Consider the following 22,684-nt stretch of genomic DNA (forward strand, 5'->3'; position numbering starts at 1 on the left):
CAGATTGATTTTTTAATAATTATTTAAAACAAAACGTCAGGTTATGAGTACCTTGTTGTGTATACAATCAAACAAATATATCATTTTAATCGGGGGTTTCATACTATTAAAATTGTGGTTTAAATGTTTTTAATTTTATTTTGTTTTTAACTAATTTGGTGTCTAGTACGGATTCAAACATCATTAATTTAGTCTTTCTAAAAAATAATTTTCGAACTTTTTTGTTTTTATATTCAAAATTTTGAGAATTTATAATAAAATTTATCTTAAAATCATTTTAATAATTGTTGATTTAGTTTTTGGTCTAACTTTTTTTGTATCGGAAAAGGTTAAATAAAATATATCAAGTAAAGCTAGGCCTTTAAGGTCAAGGTCGTTCATTTCGTCTTTATGTGGCAATATGCTTCTGTCAGAATACATGTTTGATACACGAAAAATAGACAAATAAACGAAGAGAGATTACAATGTCACGACACAGGAATGTCAGATCTATGAACTATGAAGAAGGTATAAAGAAATTCATCTAACTTAAAAAAATGAATCTGGTGTTAAACCCTCTTACTGTATATGATCTTAAAAATTTGGGGGGAAATAATTTAAAAACGTAGTACGGTAGTTTATTCAATAAAAAACAGTTATTTAATTTAGAAACCATTATTTTCTTGGATTCTGAAGGTGGAGTACCATTCAGTTGTCGTGTTAGTCGTTTATATTTTTCAACAGACCAGTTTAAAACTAAGAAGACGCATGGTTTGTTGCCAAATTGCAAGATGCCAAATTAAATCACCCCATTATTTCACCAACTCGACCCACTTTCTAACAACCTAACCTAATTTTTATTTACAATGGAGAGCTAGCAGAAAGAGCAAATTTACCTGTGAGTAATCTTTAAGGTTTTCATATCTTTTAATTACATTTTATGTTAAGCTAAATACTTTTGACATCAGAAATTATTTTTCCAGACCTGCCAACTATCCCGATTTTCGCGGTATCATCCCGATTTTTATCCCTCAACCCGAATCCCGATATCGGGATCGTAAAACCAGTCAAAATCCCGATTTTCACCAAATATACCCGAAAAAATTATTGTTTACCGATTTTGAAGTTTTTCTGATCAATTTTTAAAAATCTATAATTTTACCTGGGGACATATTATGACAAGTTAACGACCCTACGCTAATCAACAGTCACAACAGGTGTTATAATTATTGGTTATATGTAATCAGATTGCCTAATGGGTCGTAACAGTCCTCAAAATTAATTTGTATACACAAATTTGGTCAAACAGCCTTTCATTTTTAATCAATTTATCATACAAGCACAATTTGCAACATTTGCCGTAGTTCCACAACAAAATCATAATTAATTGAAAGATGAGAACTGTAATGAACTCTCAAGAAAACATCGTCTATCTTGAAATCTGTTTAATTTTTGAAACCTGCAGACATCGTGTGTCTGTTGATTAAAAATGGACGCCATTTTGTATTCACTGTGTTACTGTATAAGCCTCCGCCAGTAAGAGCACCTCTGAATACAAAGAAAGATAACTCAAATTTTATCCATTTTCTCATTGACACTGATAAGACCATAAGTAAGACTAAATCAAAATCTGTCTTCATCCTTCTAACTTTAGGACATGTAGTTTTAGGTCTTTTGAGTCAAGGTTCATAAATAAAAAGGTCTTTGGAGGGGGAAAAGGGGGGTGTCTACTTTGAATCCTTTATTTTTAATACCATTTTTCTCTATTCTTCAGTTATTTTGTCAATTTTATAAATTAATAGCACAAGAATCATGCAAATAAAAGAAATCAAAGCCTACAAGCTCATCAGTAATATACCTAAAGAAAAAAGAAGAGAACTTAGACTATTTTAGGAGTAAAAAACAATGCACACAGAAAAGTTGATAAAATTGTAACCCTTAAAAATCTAGTCGCGCGCTAAATCCCCCATGGAGATTTTCAAAAGTTGGCAGGTCTGTTTTTCATGCAAAATTAGTAAACCCGCGATACATCACTTCCAATTCATCATGCTTTGTTTTGGCAAAAGCCACTTTGTTCAGTATACAACCAGTCTAGATTGACAAAGGGAAGTAATTTGTTTAAAAATTGGGTAATATAAAATCGCTGCTGGATAACTCGGACTAAAACATAATTGGCCTATCACAAAATCGGACTATCACAAACTCGGCCTACCATTATTTGTATGCAGATATATATTGACCAAATTCAGACTACGATTAATAAATTGGGATGTCAATGGATTTTTTCTGACTTGAAAATAAAGAAAAAAAGAAATTGCAAATTAAATAGCAGGAATTAAAACACTTACATGTAATTATCCAATTTTTACGCAAAATACATAAGCATATTATGGGTTTGCGCATTTAAACCTTGAGATTTACAAAAAAAAAATGTAAAAAGCTAAGAGGAAAAGTATTTATTATATTTTGAAAGGTTTTTTTTACTCTTCTCCTGCATGGTTCATGATACTTTTTGCCGGAAACCATGCATATAGTTTCTATTGCAATGACTTCAAAAGTATTGCCATCTTGAGTTATCACAACGAAAAAAAGCTGTATTTTCTTTAGAATTGAGGTTTTAACCATCTGTCTATCAAATATTATTTGAACTTGGAATTATTTTTAAATATGGAATTTGCATAATTTCTTGTGCTTTTAATAAATTCCATGTTGATCATTTTAGTATTATAATCTATTGAGCAGTTCGTATATATTTCCTTCCAATGTGTTTTGTATAGAAAGTGTTGTGCGCGGCTCAGTTCATTCTATTGAAAATGGACTACATTATCTTCTTTGTAATAGAAAGTGTTGTGCGCAGCACAGAACATTAAAGTACAGAATAGACATGGAATTTATGAAAAATTTCAAGCACAAGAAATTTGCAAATTCCATAATTAGAAATAATTCCAAGTTCAAATAATAGCCTTTTATAGTTAGATCATAGAAAATAAAACTTGGCGGTAATCAAACTTTAAAAAAAAAGAACATGAAATGTTTAAAATAAATTATTTAATGAATTGGAAATCATAATTAATTTCAAATGAAGTATTGATAATTAATTTCGAAATAAAGAAAACAACATACTTATACATTTGTACATGTTATATCCTTCTAGTAGTCTGAGTTTGGTATAGCCCGATTTTGTTATAGGCCCAGATATCATGGATTCTATAAAATAAGAAAATCAAATCAGTAATTGGCAAATTGATTATTCATCCCACATTTTTTTTCCTGCAAATTTACCTCACATGTTAGATTAACAGGAGATACAATGTACAATGTAAATATTAGATTATATAGCACAGCAGTTAAGAAGAACAAAAAGGCTATGGTTTTTTTTTTACAAATCAACCAAGCAAATGAAATAAAAATAAAAATCACAAGCATTAAAGCACTACAAAATGTATATACATGTATGCATGCACTGCAACATGAGATGTATTTTGAGTCCTATGTTTAATTTTGTATCAGTTTTTATAGTGACTACACAATTTTTTTTACATCTATATAATGTCAATGGTATGATGTCATTGTTCGAAGACATTTCGTTTCCAGATATATAATTGAATAAAAGTGTACGTATCTCAATGAAATTGTACCACAGCCACAGGGGTCATACCACAAATGAAAGGTTTGGATTGATTGTGGCACTTATTGTCCCAACTGTTTAATAATTGGGGACCAAAAAGGGCCCAAAACCAAGCATTTTTGTTGTTTCACTTCAGGACAATAACTTGTGAATTTAAAAGTGTATGTATTTCTGTGAAATTATACCAAAAGGTTCCATGGCTCAAAAAGAATGTTGGGATTGATTTTTTGGGGGTTATGACAGGAATTATGGACAATTTAACAAGGATTTTCTTGTCAGACAATAATTGAGTATAAGTCTATGGATCACTTTGAAATTGTACCACAAGGTTCCACATATAAAAAAGAAGGTTAGAATAATTTTAGGGGGTTGCTAGGAAAAAGGATCCAGTAACAATATCCTTCTATTACTTTGTATTAATTGCTTATTTCTTGACCAATTTTAATGGGGTTAATTCAATTTAATGCTAAATCTGACCGTGTATGAAAATTAAAAAAATTTGGCCCCATTTTCAAAGTGATTCACTGTAATGACCAAAAACTTTGTCCGTTTTCAATAAAATTAAATATATATGGGGTTTTCTTTTGATATGTTGAATCTTACCATGTAACTAGGTTTTTGGCCGTGTTTTCTAATTTGTCAACATTAACATGATTAAGGTCCAAAGGATCTAAAATTGAATTTAGTGTTAATTTCAACAATATTCTTGGGGTTCTTTCATATATATCTATGTTGTTCTTGTAGATGTTTCGAAGAAATTAGCGAATACCAGGATTACCATTCAAACAAATATGTTATTGTTTTTTCTTCAGATTTTTTGGAAGATGATGATTACCTTGGTCATTCAGTAGAGGATAACTATTGTATCTCCCCAGGGACAGGTAATATTATTGGGCGATATCTTTTTGCGCCAAAAAGTAACTCATTTGCGCCACAACTTAATTGCGCCAATACCTCTTTTGCGCCACCTAATTTTCAAAACTATAGGTATCATTTGCGCCAATAAAATAATCATCTAATTGCGCCAATTTTATATATTTTTATTTATATATAACAACGAAATGATTGACTAGGTACCAACAGCAAAACATTCCTCTGACATTGTACACTGAAATTTCAAATTAGCCTCGCATCCTAATAAAATTATACCGCTTTCTGGATCGTTACACAATACAAAGTCATCATCTTTGTTTGTAACAACACCAATATCATCCAATATTCTGTGAAATTCTGCTCGATTTTTATATTAAGCCGGACGCAGTTTTCTTCTCTCTATATATACATACTAGACTGACACACATATTTTAAATCTTTCTTTTCTAAATTTTCTTCTTCAATTTTGAAGATCTCTGAATTTATTATTTTTGAAGGTCGCTCTGACAACACATTGGTTACTTTTCTTTTACACGCAGTTCTCAAAATATGACGTTCTAATTTCTGGACACTGATAACGAAATATGATATTTTATACTGCCAAAATCTGCTATGAAATTTTAATAAAGCCAAAATGTATTTTATACTCGTGATAGTTGACTTGTATTTGCATTATAATTTTGAGAAAAATATATATTATAGTCTCTCAAAACTCTTTATAGAGTGGCTCTTGTTGTTAACTAGTGTTTTAAAAAGCTGTATATTTTATATGTTACAAGTGGCGAGACTTTAATAAAGTATTTGTCTTGTCTTGTCTTGATATAGGTAAAACATGTACAGGTATGATATAAGTAAAAAATATTAACAGGTAAATGTGGCGCAATTTCATTTCATTTATTGGCGCAATTAATACCATCAAAATAAAAGAGAGTGGCGCAATAAATACCTTTTCAAAACTGCAATTGGCGCAAATTGATTCTGCCCATATTATAGTCATGAGGACGTTTATTGTTTATCTCTTTAGACAGGTATTTTTCAGTGTAAGATGATAACTGTAAATAACCAAGAACTAGTAAGTTTTTAAAAATTTAAATAACAATGAATTTTGCATTTAATAGTAATCCATAGTGGTATATGTACCATATGATGCCACCTGAAATTAAAACCAATTAGTAAAACTTATTTTTTTTAAATATAAGTATGGTACATTGTACTATACATGTATATCCAATACATTTTTATGCCCCACCTACGATAGTAGAGGGGCATTATGTTTTCTGGTCTGTGCGACCGTCCGTCCGTTCATCTGTTCGTTCGTCCGTTCGTCTGTTCGTTCGTCCGTCCGTCTGTCCCGCTTCAGGTTAAAGTTTTTGGTCAAGGTAGTTTTTGACAATGTTTGATGAAGTTGAAGTCCAATCGACTTCAAACTTGGTACACATGTTCCCTATGATATGATCTTTCTAATTTTAATGCCAAATTAGATATTTTACCCCAATTTCACGGTCCACTGAACATAGAAAATGATGTGCGAGTGGGGCATTCGTGTACTGAGGACACATTCTTGTTTACAGTACATTTGCAATAGATTCAGTTGAATAATCTTTTGAAACTCAACGGCTTACAAATTCCTGAGATACACTGCTGGTAAAAGTTAATATGTGTAAAGTTGTAATTGTATATATTTCAAGTTCTATAAATTAAATTTATTGTTAAGACACTTGGTTGATTCTATTGAAAATAAACAACAGCCAGTGTGGATTTTGCTTTTTCCACCTTCCCATAGTGGACAGCCCACCTGTGCCTACTCTACATGCTCTAGCTATATTGTATAACCACTTTTTTTGTAAAAATATTGATTATAAATGCTTATCTGCTTTTTTCAATTGATTGTACATTGCAAGTATTTTGATTCAAAATAATTTGGAAGTTTAAGGCCTCTGAACTTCATGTGTCAGACATCGAACTTCATGTGTCAGACATCGAAGGAAAGCCCACCCTCCAAAAAACCCAGTTTTATCTGATTTCAATTATCCAAGTCCGTATTTGAGCTCAAAATGAACATTTTAAACCGAGAAAGATGACTATAAATGGTGTAAGATTGATAGTAAATTTGTAGATGCATACACTATGAAATAAATGTCATAAAGTTGACCTCCAAAAGTATGGAGAACCATAGGATCCGAAATAACAGTATTCTGGGTATGATCGTAAGATAACAGCCCCTGCATAGTAAGGGTAAATAGAAGTTCTTTGGCATTTCCATGAATAGGTTTCATATATATGTTAGTTTATGCATTTAAATATAAGCAAGAAGTTGTTATGCTTGCAGCTGCACAGTTCACTTTCAATAGAGGAGAAAGAAATGTAAACTTGTCATCTTATGTGGAAGAGAATATTCCTGAAGAGGATGAAGGAGAAAGTGATGAAGACACAATTCTCAATCATTCTGCAGGAACACCTAGACTACAGTTAAATGAAACAGACCAAGGTAAGGTGTAGGGGTGAAAGTTTGGGTATAAAAAAAGTAGTCCCTGATCAGTGGAAAAAGATAAAAGGGTGGTACTGAGCTTTCAGAAGAGAGTCTTCTCCAGACTTGGATGCCTGGTAATGTCATCAGTAAAATTCCTAAAACTCTTAAGTTTTAACTACCAATTTAAGAATAATGTATTTGTGTTAGGATATTAGAAAAACTACTGATAGGATAAAACTATTATGCATTTATGTATCCACACTTTTCATAGTCAATTTTGAATCAAAGTTGTCAAGATGCTCTAATCCAAAAATGATCCTGCAATCTTTGTTCAAATCAAATTTATTTATTTTTCAGCCAAGTTGAACTCTTGCCTGGATGAAGTTCGAAATGTGTTGGGGGAATCCTGTCCTGAACATATCATGGCTCAGACCGTTGTCAAACATAACTACAACATACAATCTACGCTGAACGAATTACTTAACCAAACAGGAACAGGCAAGTTTAATAACGGCAACATAAAATCTACACTGGTAATTAATTACTGAATCAATCAGGCAAGTGTAATAACTGCAGTATAAAATCTTCAATGATAATTACTTAATCAAACAGGCAAGTGTAATAACTGCAACATAAAATCTACACAGATAATTACTAAATCAAACAGGCAAGTGTAATAACTACAACATAAAATCTACACTGATAATTACTAAATCAAACAGGCAAGTGTAATAACTACAACATAAAATCTACAACATAAAATCTACACTGATAATTACTAAATCAAACAGGCAAGTCTAATAACTACAACATAAAATCTACACTGATAATTACTTAATCAAACAGGCAAGTGTAATAAACGCAACATAAATCTTTCACGGATAATTACTTAATCAAACAGGCAAGTGTAATAACCGCAACATAAAGTCTTCAATGATAATTTCTAAATCAAACAGGCAAGTGTAATAACTGCAACATGAAGTCTTCAATGATAATTTCTAAATCAAATAGGCAAGTGAAATAGCTGCAACATAAAATTTGCACTAAAAATTACACTAACAGGCTGAATCATTCAAGCAAGTGTAATAAAACCTACATTGAAAGGATTTAGAAATCAAATAAGCCAGATCAAATATTGGTCAAGCTTTAATAAATGCAACATTGAATCTGCACTGAATTAATTCCCAGACCTATTAGACAAGCTTAAATCAATACAACGAAATCTAACAAGCCAAGCTTTGATAAATACAATATACAATCTGTTCAGAATGAATTCCGAGACCTAATGAGCCGAGCTTAAATAAATACAACATTCAATCTGCACTGAATGAAATCCCAGACAAAACAGCCAAGCTTAAATAAATACAATGTACAATCTGCACTGAATGAATTCCCAGACAAAACAGCAAAATTTGGAAAACTATAAGATACAATTTGAAATCACACAAATAAGATTGAACAAGATGATTTTCCTTTTTAGATGCACCAAAGCCACAGAGACAGCCTCGTGAATCACGAAGGAACAAATCACAAGGTATGCATCTAATATACTCCAAAGTTATGATAAAATATTACTGTGATAATAAAGCTTGAGACTTTACACCAGAATGCAATGAGTGTGTGGGTAGAAGTATAATCTTTGGTTAGCTTGCTTGTTAGCTCATTCATGTCTCGAATAACCTAAATGAGACAAATGAGGTTGTTACAAATATACCTTTTAACTTGCTAAATTTCAATAAAAATACCAATCCTTATACATTATGTAGATTTTAATGATTCCTTTAACAAGAGGGAGTTTCTAAGCTGCAGTCTCACCAACAAGCAAAAGCAATGAGATGTAGCTGAGAAAAATCCTTAAGTTTGAAAGACCAATGGCTATATTTGTATTTTGATAAACAATGTCAATTATGTTTGGTTATGACTTCATACAGTATTTCTACACTTCTGAGTAAAAACCATAACTCCAAAGTTGTGCGAGTTTGAAAATTATCAAACAGAAAGATAGACAGAAAATTTGAGAAAAATTGTTATTGAAATCATGTATAGAACAGCTATTACAATGCATAGAACAGAAAGTTAAGTTCATTGTATGTAATGCAGAATTCAGCTACTGTATATGTTGCCTAACATCATGCCTTTTCTTTCTTTTTCATTTTTTCCTGTTCCTGCATGGTGATCCATTGACGCAACTCTACATCTGTCTGATTGGTCAATTACAAATATTTATAACAACAATTGTGATTGGATTAAAATTGGCATCTGTAAGGTAAGGAGATTATGATGATGATTTTGATGACTTTTTACAATCCCTTGATACTAATTCCCCTAAAATTAATTTCTCTCATAATTTAAAACAGTCCTTAGGGATACTGAAATATGGCGGTAGCTGGTCTTCCGAGAGTTCATTAGAAAATATATCAAATACTGCATTAAAAGCTAAAATTATGAATTATTCCTCAGCTGGTTCATCAGAATGTCTTTCCACAACACCTGATGGTCAAGAATCAGGCATTAGAAAAAGGGAAAAGTATCCATCAACTGGGTCTTCTGATTATTTGTCATGTACACCTGATGAACCATCAGTTATAGAGCTAGCCAATCAGAATTCATTATCTTCGAAACAGTCTGCTCTGACTAATGTTGCAAACCAATCAGCAGTTTCTACAAAAGATATGTCATTGTCTGAATTAGCTAAACAAAATGTTTCTTCTAGAAAGCAGATACCATTATCCGAATTAACAGGTCAGAATGTAAAGTGCAAGGGGCAGCCGTCTTTATCAGAGTTAGCTAAACAGAATTCATCATGTAGTCAGCAGTCGTCCCTATCGCATTTCCCAAAGCAAAATACACCTTTATCTCAACTGGCTACTCAAAACTTGTCTTCAAAGCAACCATCGTTATCACAATTGGCCAACCAGAGAACATCTGCTAAGCAACCATCCTTATCTGAGTTATCTGAACCAAATTTATCGAAGAAGCTTTCATTATCAGAGCTGACCAATCAGAATGCATCATCCAAACAGCAGCCATCAATGTCTAAGTTGACTAGTCAGAATACACCATCGTTCAAACAGCCATCTTTGTCTGCATTGGCCAGTCAGAAAGGGGTTTCAAATTTGAACAAAGATAAAACATCTGATAACCACTACCATGTGACTGAATTGGAGAGTAAATTATCTGGTGTGGAAATAGGTCATGATACCTTGAAAGGCAAGCTAACTGATTTGAACAAAATGAATCCTTCTGGTTCAGGAAAGCAATTTTTATTAGCAGAAATAGCTAAGGATTCTTTTATCCAAGTAAGGCAACCTTCATTAGCAGAACTGACTAATTCTAGGTCTGTAGGAGTTTCAAAACAACCATCTTTGGCAGAATTGGCTAGTTCTCAGTCGACAAGAACGTCAAAACAACCATCTTTGGCAGAATTGGCTAGTTCTCAGTCTATAGGAACCACGAAACAACCATCTTTGGCAGAATTAGCCAATGTAAAACATAATACAGCTAAACAATTATCATTGTCAGATTTAGCTTTACCATCAAAACAACTTCCTAGTAAACCTTTAAAACAACCAGGAACAGTTAATTTCTCATCACAATCTACAGATAATCAAAACTCAGGGAAAAATGTATCATCACTGGCAGCTTTGTCAAAACCAGCACGATCATCATCTAATGAAGTAAAACCTAGTCAAGGAGATAATTTCATATACAATTTAGATGGTTTAAAAATATCTGATCTGAATAAGGAGTCCAATATTTCACTGACTGATTTGGCTGGAAAGAAAATTGTCAAGTCTGTTCCAAAAGTTTCTCAAACTGTTAAAAAAGAAAAGAAACAATTTCTTGCACAAGAATCAGTTGAAGGTCACGACCTTGAAGTACCACTTCCAACCTTTTCTGAAGAGATTGTTAATAATGTTCAATGTGACTTTGTGAAATTTCAGGCATCATTTCTTGGACAGGTTTTATGTCTTTATGATTGTAATTATAAGGTAAATAAGAAAAGAAAATACAATCGATTTTCTTATATTCATCAAATGAAGCATATTAAGAGATCATGCAACATTATGAATGAGATTATTCCATTTGATTTTACTACTCCGTCACCTGATGATATTGTTAGATCCAAACAGAAAGCAGCATTTACTAGAACTGGTGAGAAAAAGTGAACATCCATTTTTAAACAGACTAGATGTTTACAGGACAACTATTGTCTGATTATTAGAAGTAGATATAATACCAAAATGGCAGCTTTAACAGAATGCACATCCTGTGTTTAAGCAGAGAAAAAATAGAGACAAGACAATTATAATGAAAGTACCTGTTTTAAAGGGAAGAACCTGGTACTATAAATAAAGGACAATAAACATGACAAACTAATATTACAAAATTATTCTGTGTGTGTCGTGCTACTATTATAAGATTTAACATTTCTGATTTATAGAAAAAGTTAATTTGTTTTGTTTGAACTTTGGAAGAGACTAAAAACTATACTAAATTTGTATGAAATAAAATCAAGCGAAATTGTAAATTGAATGAACCATTTCCTCGGGAAAATCCAAGAAAAATTACATTAATATATATACTCCATACAAATTTTTTGGATATTTTGTTTGGCACATACATAATCAGTCATAAAGTACTAAATTGTTCTTTTGTAAATATTTTGATACATGAATGTGTTTAATATTTATATTATATTATATATACAGTAATGTTTTATAATTTGTTTAAGGATGTTGATAGAAATGTATAAAAATATGATACTAACTTTGGAAAACCTTATTGCAAAATGTATGACAGTTATTCAGAATTTCAGAGGACCCACTTAAAAAGAAATAATATAAACAGGGAGCTCTGCAAATGAATAATATACAATTTTATTAGACTTTTGTTGAAGTCAGTATAATGACTTGTAACAGGGTTCATGTTGCTGTTACGGCAAATTGGAAATACTTCTCATTTATAAATGTAGTGATGTACCAAAATTTAGAAAACTCCTTTTCCACAACATTTGTTGATTGCTTGTCCTGTATCTGACTTGCTTAAATTCAAAGTATTATTTCAATACAATATTATAGAATACCAACAAATTAAATAAGTCAGGTATAAGTTTCTACACATGTTTCAGGATGTACATGTAGGATAGGCCATTGTATTTATTAATGTTTTTATAATTATGTTTTATTGTTATTTATTTGATTATTGTATATAATTGTATTTTTGATGTTTGATCTCAGCTGCTAGAACAAAATGTTCCCTTTCAACTTTTGCACAGGACATACCTATATAAGCAATATTCAATTTTAAGTGCTTTAGTTTGTAATATTACATGCTTCATTTACAGTTTCTCATTATTGTTCATCATCTCTGTAGCATAATATTGGAAGCATTAAATATCACTAGGACTAACTTTCCTTTTCAAAACTAATAAATGAAGTTGAAAATGAAAACGGGTAACGTGTGAAAGAGACAACAACATTAACCCGTCCAAAGAGCAGATAACAGCCGAAAGCTCAGAAATTCTTACACAGTAAATAAAGATTCAGGAAATATAGACACTTATGTTGATTCTTGATGAAATGTTACACTGAACACAATTCTTAAAAATTTGAAATAAATTTCAATCCCTTTTACCTATATATCACATTTTCAGTGGCTTTTCAGTCCATGTCACATTACAATCTATTTTTGACCAAATTAGCTATTATTCTACAGAAAAAATAGGAACATTTTCAGATATATATAGAAAAGTGTAATTTTGGAAATATAGCATCTCTACCATAGGCTTAATACCCACATAGAAAATCATACTGTCAGAGGTTGATGGAGTGTTGATATTTATTTTAATTATTTGACTCAATACTTGATATTTTTATAAGTGAAAATGTGACTCAATATCATCTATAAGATTTTCACTGACTTGGCTGTCACATGACATTTGATTCTTTTTACACTTCTGGAAATACTGAAATTACGATATAACAGCGGGGTCATATTACTTTTGACATTTATACACTGCTGAAAAAACTGATTATATGACGATGGAAAGCACGAAGATGTGCAATTATGGCGTTTTATTGCTATTTTTCTAAGGTATACATTCCTTAAGTAAACTTTTCATTCATTTAAATTAAGTTGGCTCTTGTCATGTTATAATTATGTGCAATATGACACAGTACGCAATAGTAAGTTTAGAAATTTTATATAACAAAACTTTGTACAGTTTGATTGAACAATGATATTTTAATTAAATGAAGCTGTTAGAATGTATTGTGATGGGAAATGAAACTGTAAATTGTAGTTGATTATGTGCAGGTTTTATTTTAATTCAAAATCAATTTGAAATTATCCAACTATGTTGAACATACCAATCTTTGATGGTATAATTTAGACAGATTTTTTACTAAAGTTTACAACAATGAATTAGCAACTAAGTATATCAATTTTATCCTATTTAATTGTATTATTGCTTTCAAATGTTTCCTTGATGTAGCAAAACTGAATTAAAATAAAGTGCCATATACTCTGCATGGTACATTTGTAAATAGAATTGTATGTTATATGTTGGTTTATTGAAAAGGTATAATGATAATCACATAGTTTTCAAAAAAATAATTATAACTTTGACATTTTGTAGTTTTGTAAAAGCTCATATTAATTTGATGCCCCCACCTTCATGATTAATTGTATTTATATGTATTAACAAATATGATATTGTTATGTAGATTTTGTATTTTTTGAATATTTTTCAATTGGTTAATAAATTTTTATGGTGTTATATAAATATATTATATTAAGTTAAAGCACAAACATGCACATACGGGCCTCGGTGGCCGAGTGGTCTAAGTAATTACTACTGTAATCACTGGCCAGTCGACCCTGAGGTTGTGAGTTAGAAACCCGCTCGTGTGGGTGCACTCAAATCCAATCTTAATTGAGTAGGATTGTTAGTTTTCATATCGAAGGTAAGTGGTTTTCTCAGGGCACTCCGGCTTCCTCCACCAATAAAAACTGACCGCCATGAAATAGCCTAAAATGCGGTGCTAAAATGTGGTGTTAAAACACCAAAAATCAATCAATCACATGCACATACACTTATGAACACAATTGCAAATAGACTAAAAAGTCATAAGTGACACATACTGGAGATATTACATAAATGTTTTGAACATCATGATGGGCATGAGCCATTCCCAATTATCAGAGTTCCCTTTATGGTGACAAATAATTATTAGTAGAAGACACGAGATGATGGGATAGTATCTGCACAAGGATAAACTGGAAATGATACTTACCTTTCAATGGGGACACTGATTTTACTTCTGCTTTTGTCATTTGGTGGCTTTCATCATTTCTGAGTGTTCTGCCGTGTTTGGTCAAACTACGGTATTCATTTACAAGGAATTTATAAAAATTAAAAACATCACAAAAACAGACAAGCGGTCCTGTACAAGAAAAATAATGTGCTAGTAAAAACAAGCTGATATAGATAAATCAGTTAATTGAGTCTTGAATGATTCAAGACTCTTAGCCATGACAGTATTAGTGGATAGGGCATTCCAGTCATGTATAGTCCTTGGATAGAATGATTCCTCCGAGTAACTGTGCTCCACGATGGTATTTGGAAGGAACCGCTAAGCATATTTCGACCAAATCTTGTTGGTTTAATTAGTCTATCAGAAGCATATAAGTGGACTAGTCCAGTAACAATTTTGTATTAAAATACTAATCCTGTTTTTTATATGACCCCAAAAAAATGTTGGGTTCGTATAATGGTATGATGTCGTCATCAGCGTCGTCTGTGTCGTCGTCGTCCGAAGACAATTTGGTTTCTGGATAATAACTTTAGTTTAAGTGAATAGATCTTAATGAAATTTTTTCAGAAGATTCAATACCACAAAAGGAAGGTTGGGATTTATTTTGGGGATGATGGTCAGAACCGTTTAGGAAATAGGGGCCCAAAAGGGGCCAAAACAAGCATTTTTCTAGTTTCAGGATAATAACTTATTACCAGTATTTCAATTGCTCTGAAAGTATACTGCAATGTTTAAAATCACAAGTAGAAGGTTTGGATTCATTTAAGGGGTTATGGGGCCAAAGTTTAGGAATTAAGGACCAAAAAGGGGCCAAAACAAGCATTTTTATACGACCGCAAAATTTGAAAAATTTTTCGTTGTATATTGCTATCACGTTGGCGTCGTCGTCGTCGTCGGCGTCGTCGTCGTCGTCCTGCGTCCGAATACTTTTAGTTTTCGCACTCTAACTTTAGTAAAAGTGAATGGAAATCTATGAAATTTTAACACAAGGTTTATGACCACAAAAGGAAGATTGGTATTGATTTTGGGAGTTTAGGTCCCAACATTTTAGGAATTAGGGGCCAAAAAGGGCCCAAATAAGCATTTTCTTGGTTTTCGCACTATAACTTTAGTTTAAGTTAATAGAAATCTATGAAATTTTGACACAAGGTTTATGACCACAAAAGAAGAGTTGGGATTGATTTTGGGAGTTTTGGTTTCAACAGTTTAGGAATTAGGGGCCAAAAAAGGGCCCAAATTAGCATTATTCTTGGTTTTCGCACAATAACTTTAGTTTAAGTAAATAGAAATCAATGAAATTTAAACACAATGTTAATGACTACAAAAGGAAGGTTGGTATTGATTTTGGGAGTTTAGGTCCCAACAGTTTAGGAATTAGGGGCCAAAAAGGGACCCAAATAAGCATTATTTTTGGTTTTTGCACCATAACTTTAGTATAAGTAAATAGAAATCTATGAAATTTAAACACAAGGTTTATGACCATAAAAGGAAGGTTGGTATTGATTTTGGGAGTTTTGGTCACAACAGAATAAGGGGCCCAAAGGGTCCAAAATTGAACTTTGTGTGATTTCATCAAAAATTGAATAATTGGGGTTCTTTGATATGCCGAATCTAACTATGTATGTAGATTCTTAATTTTTGGTCCCGTTTTCAAATTGGTCTACATTAAAGTCCAAAGGGTCCAAAATCAAACTAAGTTTGATTTTAACAAAAATTAAATTCTTGGGCTTATTTGATATGCTTTATCTAAATATGTACTTTGATTTTTGATTATGGGCCCAGTTTTCAAGTTGGTCCAAATCAGGATTCCATATCAAGTATTGTGCAATAGCAAGAAATTTTCAATTGCACAGTATTGCACAATAGCAAGAAATATCTAATTGCACAATATTGTGCAATAGCAATTAATTTTCAATTAGAGTTATCTTTCTTTGTATAGAATAGTAGTTGATAATATATGTTGGAAATTTGCCAGACATGACTATGATGTCATTTTATATTTTCATTTGCCAATAACTTTATGTAAATAACTTCATTGGAAATTTGCCAATATAAAATGTTGCTGATGAAGCTTTTTTTCCTTATCTTATCTAAAATGTTTTTAGATAATGTATGTTGGACATTTGCCAGACATGACTATGATGTCATTTTTATTTGCAAATAACTTTATGTAAATAACTTCATTGGAAATTTGCCAATATAAAATGTTGCTGATGAAGTTTTTTTTATTGTTTTATACAATAAACAATGTATATTCACTTTTACTACCAACCAATCTTTACCATTCAGTGATAACAAGCACTTTATTTTACATTTTAATATTTTATGATGTATTTAAAAGAGTAGTTATTGTTGCAAACTCCATTAGAAATTTGAATTGATATCAGTTTTGGAAAAAGGGAAACGGGGATGTGAAAAAAAGGAGGGGGGGGTTTAATTTTTGTCATTTCAGATTTCATAAATAAAAAGAAAATTTCTTCAAACATTTTTTTGAGAGGATTAATATTCAACAGCATAGTGAATTGCTCAAAGGCAAAAAAAACTTTTAAGTTCATTAAACCACATTCATTCTGTGTCAGAAACCTATGCTATGTCAACTATTTAATTTTAGATTTAAAAAGTTTGAAGAAGAAATTTTGAATTGATTTGTAAAATCTTGACATTTGTTTTGTGTAAAAAAAACCCATGTAATGTCAAAAATTTGATCACAATCCAAATTCAGAGCTGTATCACGCTTGAATGTTTTGTCCATACTTGCCCCAACTGTTCAGGGTTCGACCTCTGCGGTCGTATAAAGCTGCGCCCTGCGGAGCACCTGGTTCTAGTTTCCAGACAATACCTTGTGTGTAATTGCATGGATCTCTCTGAAATTGTACCACAATGTACCATATAACAAAGGGGAGGCTGGGATTAAGTTTTGGGTTAATTGCCCAAAATATGTAGGAATTAAGGACCAAAAAAGGGCCAAAAAGAAGCATGTTTCTAGTTTCCAAACAATCATGACAATAACTTGTGTTTAAGTGTATGGATCTCTCTGAAATCGTACTACAAGGTTCAATATTACAAAGTAAGCATGGGATTTAGTTTAAGGGTTATTGCTCCAAGGGGGAGTTTCAATAAATTGGGGGGGGGGGATCTCAGTTTACCATTTTTTTTAAGAGATTCAAATTTTGAAAAGTTTCAATAAGAAATATTCAATTGCATAGTATTGTGCAATAGATGTGTTAGATCTTGAACCACATTAATTTTGTGGCAAAAAACTATATTATGTCAAAAATTTGATCACAATCAAAATTCAGACGGTATCAAGCTTGAATATTGTGACCAAATTTGCCCCAACTGTTCAGGGTTCGACCACTGGGGTCATATAAAGCTGCTCCCTGCGGAGCACCTGGTTCCTTTTTACTGGGAATAATACATGCCTATCAAAGGGAGCTCTGATAACTGGGAAATATACATGCCTATCGAAGGGAGCTCTGATAACTGTGAATGATTGGTGCCCTTCAAAGGGAATTCTGATATCTTTATAATGTAATACTAATTTCATTACATGTATCAAATCAGCATGAGTATAAAGAAAAGCAACAAATTTCTGAACCTAAAATACAAATTCTGTTGGCCGGGGTATGTTATAGAAAATCAACAGTTTTACAATATAAAAAGAACAAGACACATTTCAAAAGAACAGACACATTTAAACTTACTTTTATATTGTTTTTATTTAATTTCCTTCCGAGCAACAACAACTAAAATGTCCATTTTAATCTTGGGCATTGTTCAAAGTTCATCCGACGTTGCAATTTCAATAGTGATGTCAATCACATGCAGCCCATGTTTTGTTGGAATTAGAACATGGCTTTGTATTCAAAGCTAGAAGAAGGTCATATTAGAATAATATTTTGCTCCACCCCCACAATCATTGACTTTGAAACTTCTGCATATTTTACATGTAAAAGTTTGTGATTAAGTCAGTTTAAGAAACCACTAATGGTAAGTAAATAATATTTAGTAGGTAGTTAGTTGTAATAGGATTTGCATTTCTCATATCTATTGAGATAATTTGGCCATGTAAATCCAAGTCCTAGTTCATTGACATGTTTACATGTTGAAGTATTTACATCTTTACATGTTGAAGTATTGACATCTTTACATGTTGAAGTATTGACATCTTAATTTCAACATTTGCATCTACTACCCGAATTTAATGCAGGCTAGACTTATTATGTCAACAGTTAATGTTGAGACTGCAAGAACATCACTGAAGCCAGACATGGTGATCATACATTTTGTCATGTCATTGGAATTGTCAATATTAAGTATCAGACAGTGGTTATTAGTTTTTTACACATTTTAAAAATAAATTTGTCACATCTTCATGGGATTTTACAAAACTTTGGCAGAAGATTTTTTGTGGACAAAACACAGTATCAAGAGCTAAACTTTAAAAAAGAAGATGTGGTATGATTGCCAATGAGACAACTGTCCACAAGAGACCAAAATGACACCGACATTAACAACTATAGGTCACCTTACAACCTTCAACCATGAGCAAACCCCATACTGCATAGTCAGCTATAAAAGGCCCAAATACGACAACGTAAAACAATTCAAACAAGAAAACTAACAGCCTTATTTATATAAAAAATGAACGAAAAACAAATATGTAACACATAAACAAATTGATGACATAAGTTTAGTATTTTCACATATTTTTGCAGGTAATATTTAAAGATAGTCCAAAATTACACATCAGTATATATTCTTTAAACAACTTATTTCCAGGAACTGTTTTACTCAGGTTTAGCTTGCATTAACATTTTACTTTCAGAATTAATGTTTTATTTGCTGACATTGTAGCATTTGCCACAGCCCCACCAACAGTGATATTGAAAGTACCACCGAAGGGGAGACAATCTTCTAAAAGTCCTGAAAAGACAATAAACAGTAATGATCAAGCCACAAACAGTCAATTAAATTCTGATAAAAGTGAATCTTTGCAAAAGTCTCAAACATTATCTAATAATGTGAACACTAGTCTAAATATTGACAGTGATAAAGGAAGGATAGTAGCCAGTAATTCTGAGGACAGTAATTTACGGACAGGAAAAGGTGATTTAAAAACAGACAGTGGTGTACTGACAGTGAAATCTGATTCTAAAGTGGAAACTCTGAAACTGGAGTCTAAAACAGACAATTTCTTGACCCCTAAAAAAGACCCATCTCTTGGAGCTATTCCCAGGAGTGCTTCAAAGTAAGTTAAAATTATGTCAGATTTAACAGATGTGTAGAAAATATAGAAATGTGGTATAAAAAGAAATTGTCCACCAGACCAAAGGACCAGGATGTAAACATCTATAGGTTATTGTACAGTATTCAACAATGAGCAAAATATATACTGTATATTAAGTTATAAAATGCCTCGGCATGAAAAATGTGAAACAATTCAAAATAGATAACCAACAGCCTTATTCATGCGAAAATTAAAAAAAATATATGAGCTATTTTCCTCACTTTGAATCTATCTGCCTTTAATTTCTTCTAAACTTTCCTCTGAAATCAATGGGGCAAGAGTTCATATCAGATGTAAATCTTTGAATCATCATGAGTACACAGGATTGTAAATTAAAGTACACACTAACATCTGAACAGATCAACAATTAGTGATTTTGGTCAACAAGACATGTTCCTAGATAAGTAATTTTCATCCTCTATAAGTCATTCAGATAAAGAATTGAAAAATTGTTCACAGGACATCTACACTAAATGCCAGATCAGTGTAAATGAATAATAACAGAAATATTGAAATTATAATCATTCATACTTTGAATAGAAAATTATTTACATTTTGAAAAAAAAAGAATCAAAATTTATTGTAGAGCCAAGTTACTATTAGATCCAGCAAAAATGAAGGAAGAATATGACAAAAGACTTGCAGAAAAGGATCAATTAAATATGGTTGTTATAGGTAAATATGATCTGTAGAAGATTGTTGTTATAATTGCTATGTTTTTTTCTACCATCTTGAAATTGACAGACATACAGTATTAGTTTTTCTTCTTATGCTATAATGTAAAAAGTAAATTTTCACGTACAAATGTCTATTTATATTTTTAAATCACATGATTTTGTTGTTATATAGGACATGTAGATGCTGGGAAAAGTACTCTAATGGGTCATCTGTTGTACCAACTAGGGGAGATAAACCAACGAATCATGCATAAATATGAACAGGAATCAAAGAAGTTAGGCAAAGGATCGTTTGCTTTTGCCTGGGTTCTTGATGAAACTGAAGAGGAACGGTAAGTTTTAAAAGATTTAAAAGTTATATTTTATCCTTGTGGTTATTTATTATAATTACATGACACAAAATGCAACATCATCAAAATGGGAGCCATTAATTACATGAGTTTGAATGAATCTGTTTTTATATGACCGCAAAAATTAAAAAAATTTTGGTCGTATATTGGTATCACAGCGTCGTTGTCGTCAGTGTCGTCTGAAGACGGATGGTTTCCTGATAATAACTTTATTATAAGTAAAAAGAAATCAATAAAATTTTAACACAATGTTTGTTACCACGAAAGGAAGGTTGGGAATAATTTTGGGGGTTATGGTCCCAACAGTTTAGAAATTAGGGGCCCAAAGGGGCCCAAAACAAGTATTTATCTAGTTTCAGGACAATAAGTTGTGTAAAAGTATTTCAATTGCTCTGATATTGTACCACAATGTTCATACCATAAAGTAAAAGGTTGAGAATTATTTTAAGGGTTATGGGGCAAACAGTCTAGGAATAAAGGGCCAAAAACAAGCATTTTTGTAGTTTCGGGACAATAACTTGGGTTTTAGTGAATGGATCCCTCTGAAATTATTTTACAAGGTTTCTTACTACATGTATAAAGGAATGTCTGGAATTGAGTTGTGGGGTTCTTGCTCCAAGGTGGGAGGGGGGTTTCAATAAGTGAGGGGTAAAAAAAAGGGGCCCAAATAATCATTTTTGTAGTTTTCAGTCAATAACTTGAGTTTAATTGTATAAATCTCCCTGAAATTATACCACAAGTTTCCATACTACAAAGGGATGGTTTAGGGGGGGGGGGGGGGGGGGTTGTGGCAAAAAAGGGGGAAAATAAGGTTTTTTTCTGGTTAAAGGACAATTTAGACAATTTAAAAGCAGTGTAAGGGAGGTAATGCAATTAAAATTTAAAGAATACTGTTATATATACATTCCCCATTTCCATTCTCAATTTTATATGTTATATATATATGTTTGATTACTTGATGACCTCCATTACACTGCTTGTTTTCAAAAGTTTAAAGAAGAAATCTTCAATTGCACAGTATTGTGCAATAGATTTGTTAGATCTTTGACCACATTTATATTGTGACAAAAACCTATATTAGGTCAAAAATGTTATCCCAATCCAAATATAGACAGTATCAAGCTTGAATATTGTGACCAAATTTGCCAAATTGTTCAGGGTTCGACCATTGCGGTCGTATAAAGCTGTGCACCTGGTTTAGCTCACAGACTTTAAGTGTGAGTGTGAACATTCCTTTTTGATAAATTGTCATCCATGCACTCAAAAAAAGTCCTCTTAAAATAATTGGTAGTTGTAACCAATTTTGACAACCAGTATCGCCTTTGTCCAGTGGATTCAAAGTTATTTCTGCTGTATTGATGATCATCCAATAAAAAAGGAATTGGTAAAACAATAGATAAACCTGGCCTACACACATATTTCTAAGGATAAACTCATGTAAACCTCTATGTACATTTCACACTTAAAGATCATGGCTAGAATTTTAAAACAAGCAACAATCAATCACACTTGAATATGTGAAAGCTTTGTTTGATATTACCTAAAACTATTTTTAAAGTTGCTATTTCTGTACATTATTCACGTTATCAGCTTCAATTAACCATCAATTTTAGTGATTAGAGTGTGTTGCACCAAATATATAAAAATTAAAATGGCAATTGATTTTACACAAATTATAAAGAATATATCTTAATCATACATTTATAGTGCTCGAGGTGTTACTATGGATATTGCTCAGTCCAGATTTGAGACTCCAAAGAAGGTGATAACTTTATTAGATGCTCCGGGACATAAAGATTTTATACCAAATATGATCACAGGTATTATAATAACTTGTTTTTTTTTTTTTATCTGGCAACTGATTAAACTAACTCAGATTTCCAACTTATGCCTGCACCTCTTCTTAACTAGCAAATTCAAGAAAATATGATAGAAATTGGTATGTCTATTGTTTAAAAAATAAGGCACTGGTATATTTTATTTGATGGGTTTGACTTCTTACACTAAATGTCTTTTTTTTTTCATTGATTTATAGGTAACATCTCCTTTTCTTCATATTTGAGAATCACTCAATGAATTTTTGGTGCCACAGATCAAA

The 22,684-nt window shown here is 31.8% G+C and overlaps 1 protein-coding gene across 2 annotated transcripts in view; it reads left to right on the plus strand.

The window, feature by feature from the left end:
* The first annotated feature begins 364 nt into the window (after window positions 1-364).
* Window positions 365-22,684, plus strand: part of LOC143054757 (HBS1-like protein) — a 35,101-nt gene continuing 12,781 nt past the window's right edge. The window contains exons 1-9 of one of the 2 annotated variants that reach the window (XM_076227809.1): window positions 365-507; window positions 4,420-4,488; window positions 6,810-6,968; window positions 7,308-7,448; window positions 8,431-8,484; window positions 19,127-19,520; window positions 20,146-20,234; window positions 20,409-20,568; window positions 22,294-22,406. In XM_076227809.1, the coding sequence (XP_076083924.1) occupies window positions 465-507; window positions 4,420-4,488; window positions 6,810-6,968; window positions 7,308-7,448; window positions 8,431-8,484; window positions 19,127-19,520; window positions 20,146-20,234; window positions 20,409-20,568; window positions 22,294-22,406 (1,222 nt within the window). In that variant the 5' untranslated portion in view covers window positions 365-464. Of the gene's footprint in view, window positions 508-4,419; window positions 4,489-6,809; window positions 6,969-7,307; window positions 7,449-8,430; window positions 8,485-9,221; window positions 11,251-19,126; window positions 19,521-20,145; window positions 20,235-20,408; window positions 20,569-22,293; window positions 22,407-22,684 lie in introns of those variants that run through there. The other variant, XM_076227802.1, reaches the window with a different exon arrangement.

The sequence above is a fragment of the Mytilus galloprovincialis genome, chromosome 1 (genome assembly GCF_965363235.1).
Source record: "Mytilus galloprovincialis chromosome 1, xbMytGall1.hap1.1, whole genome shotgun sequence".
Taxonomy (NCBI): domain Eukaryota; kingdom Metazoa; phylum Mollusca; class Bivalvia; order Mytilida; family Mytilidae; genus Mytilus; species Mytilus galloprovincialis.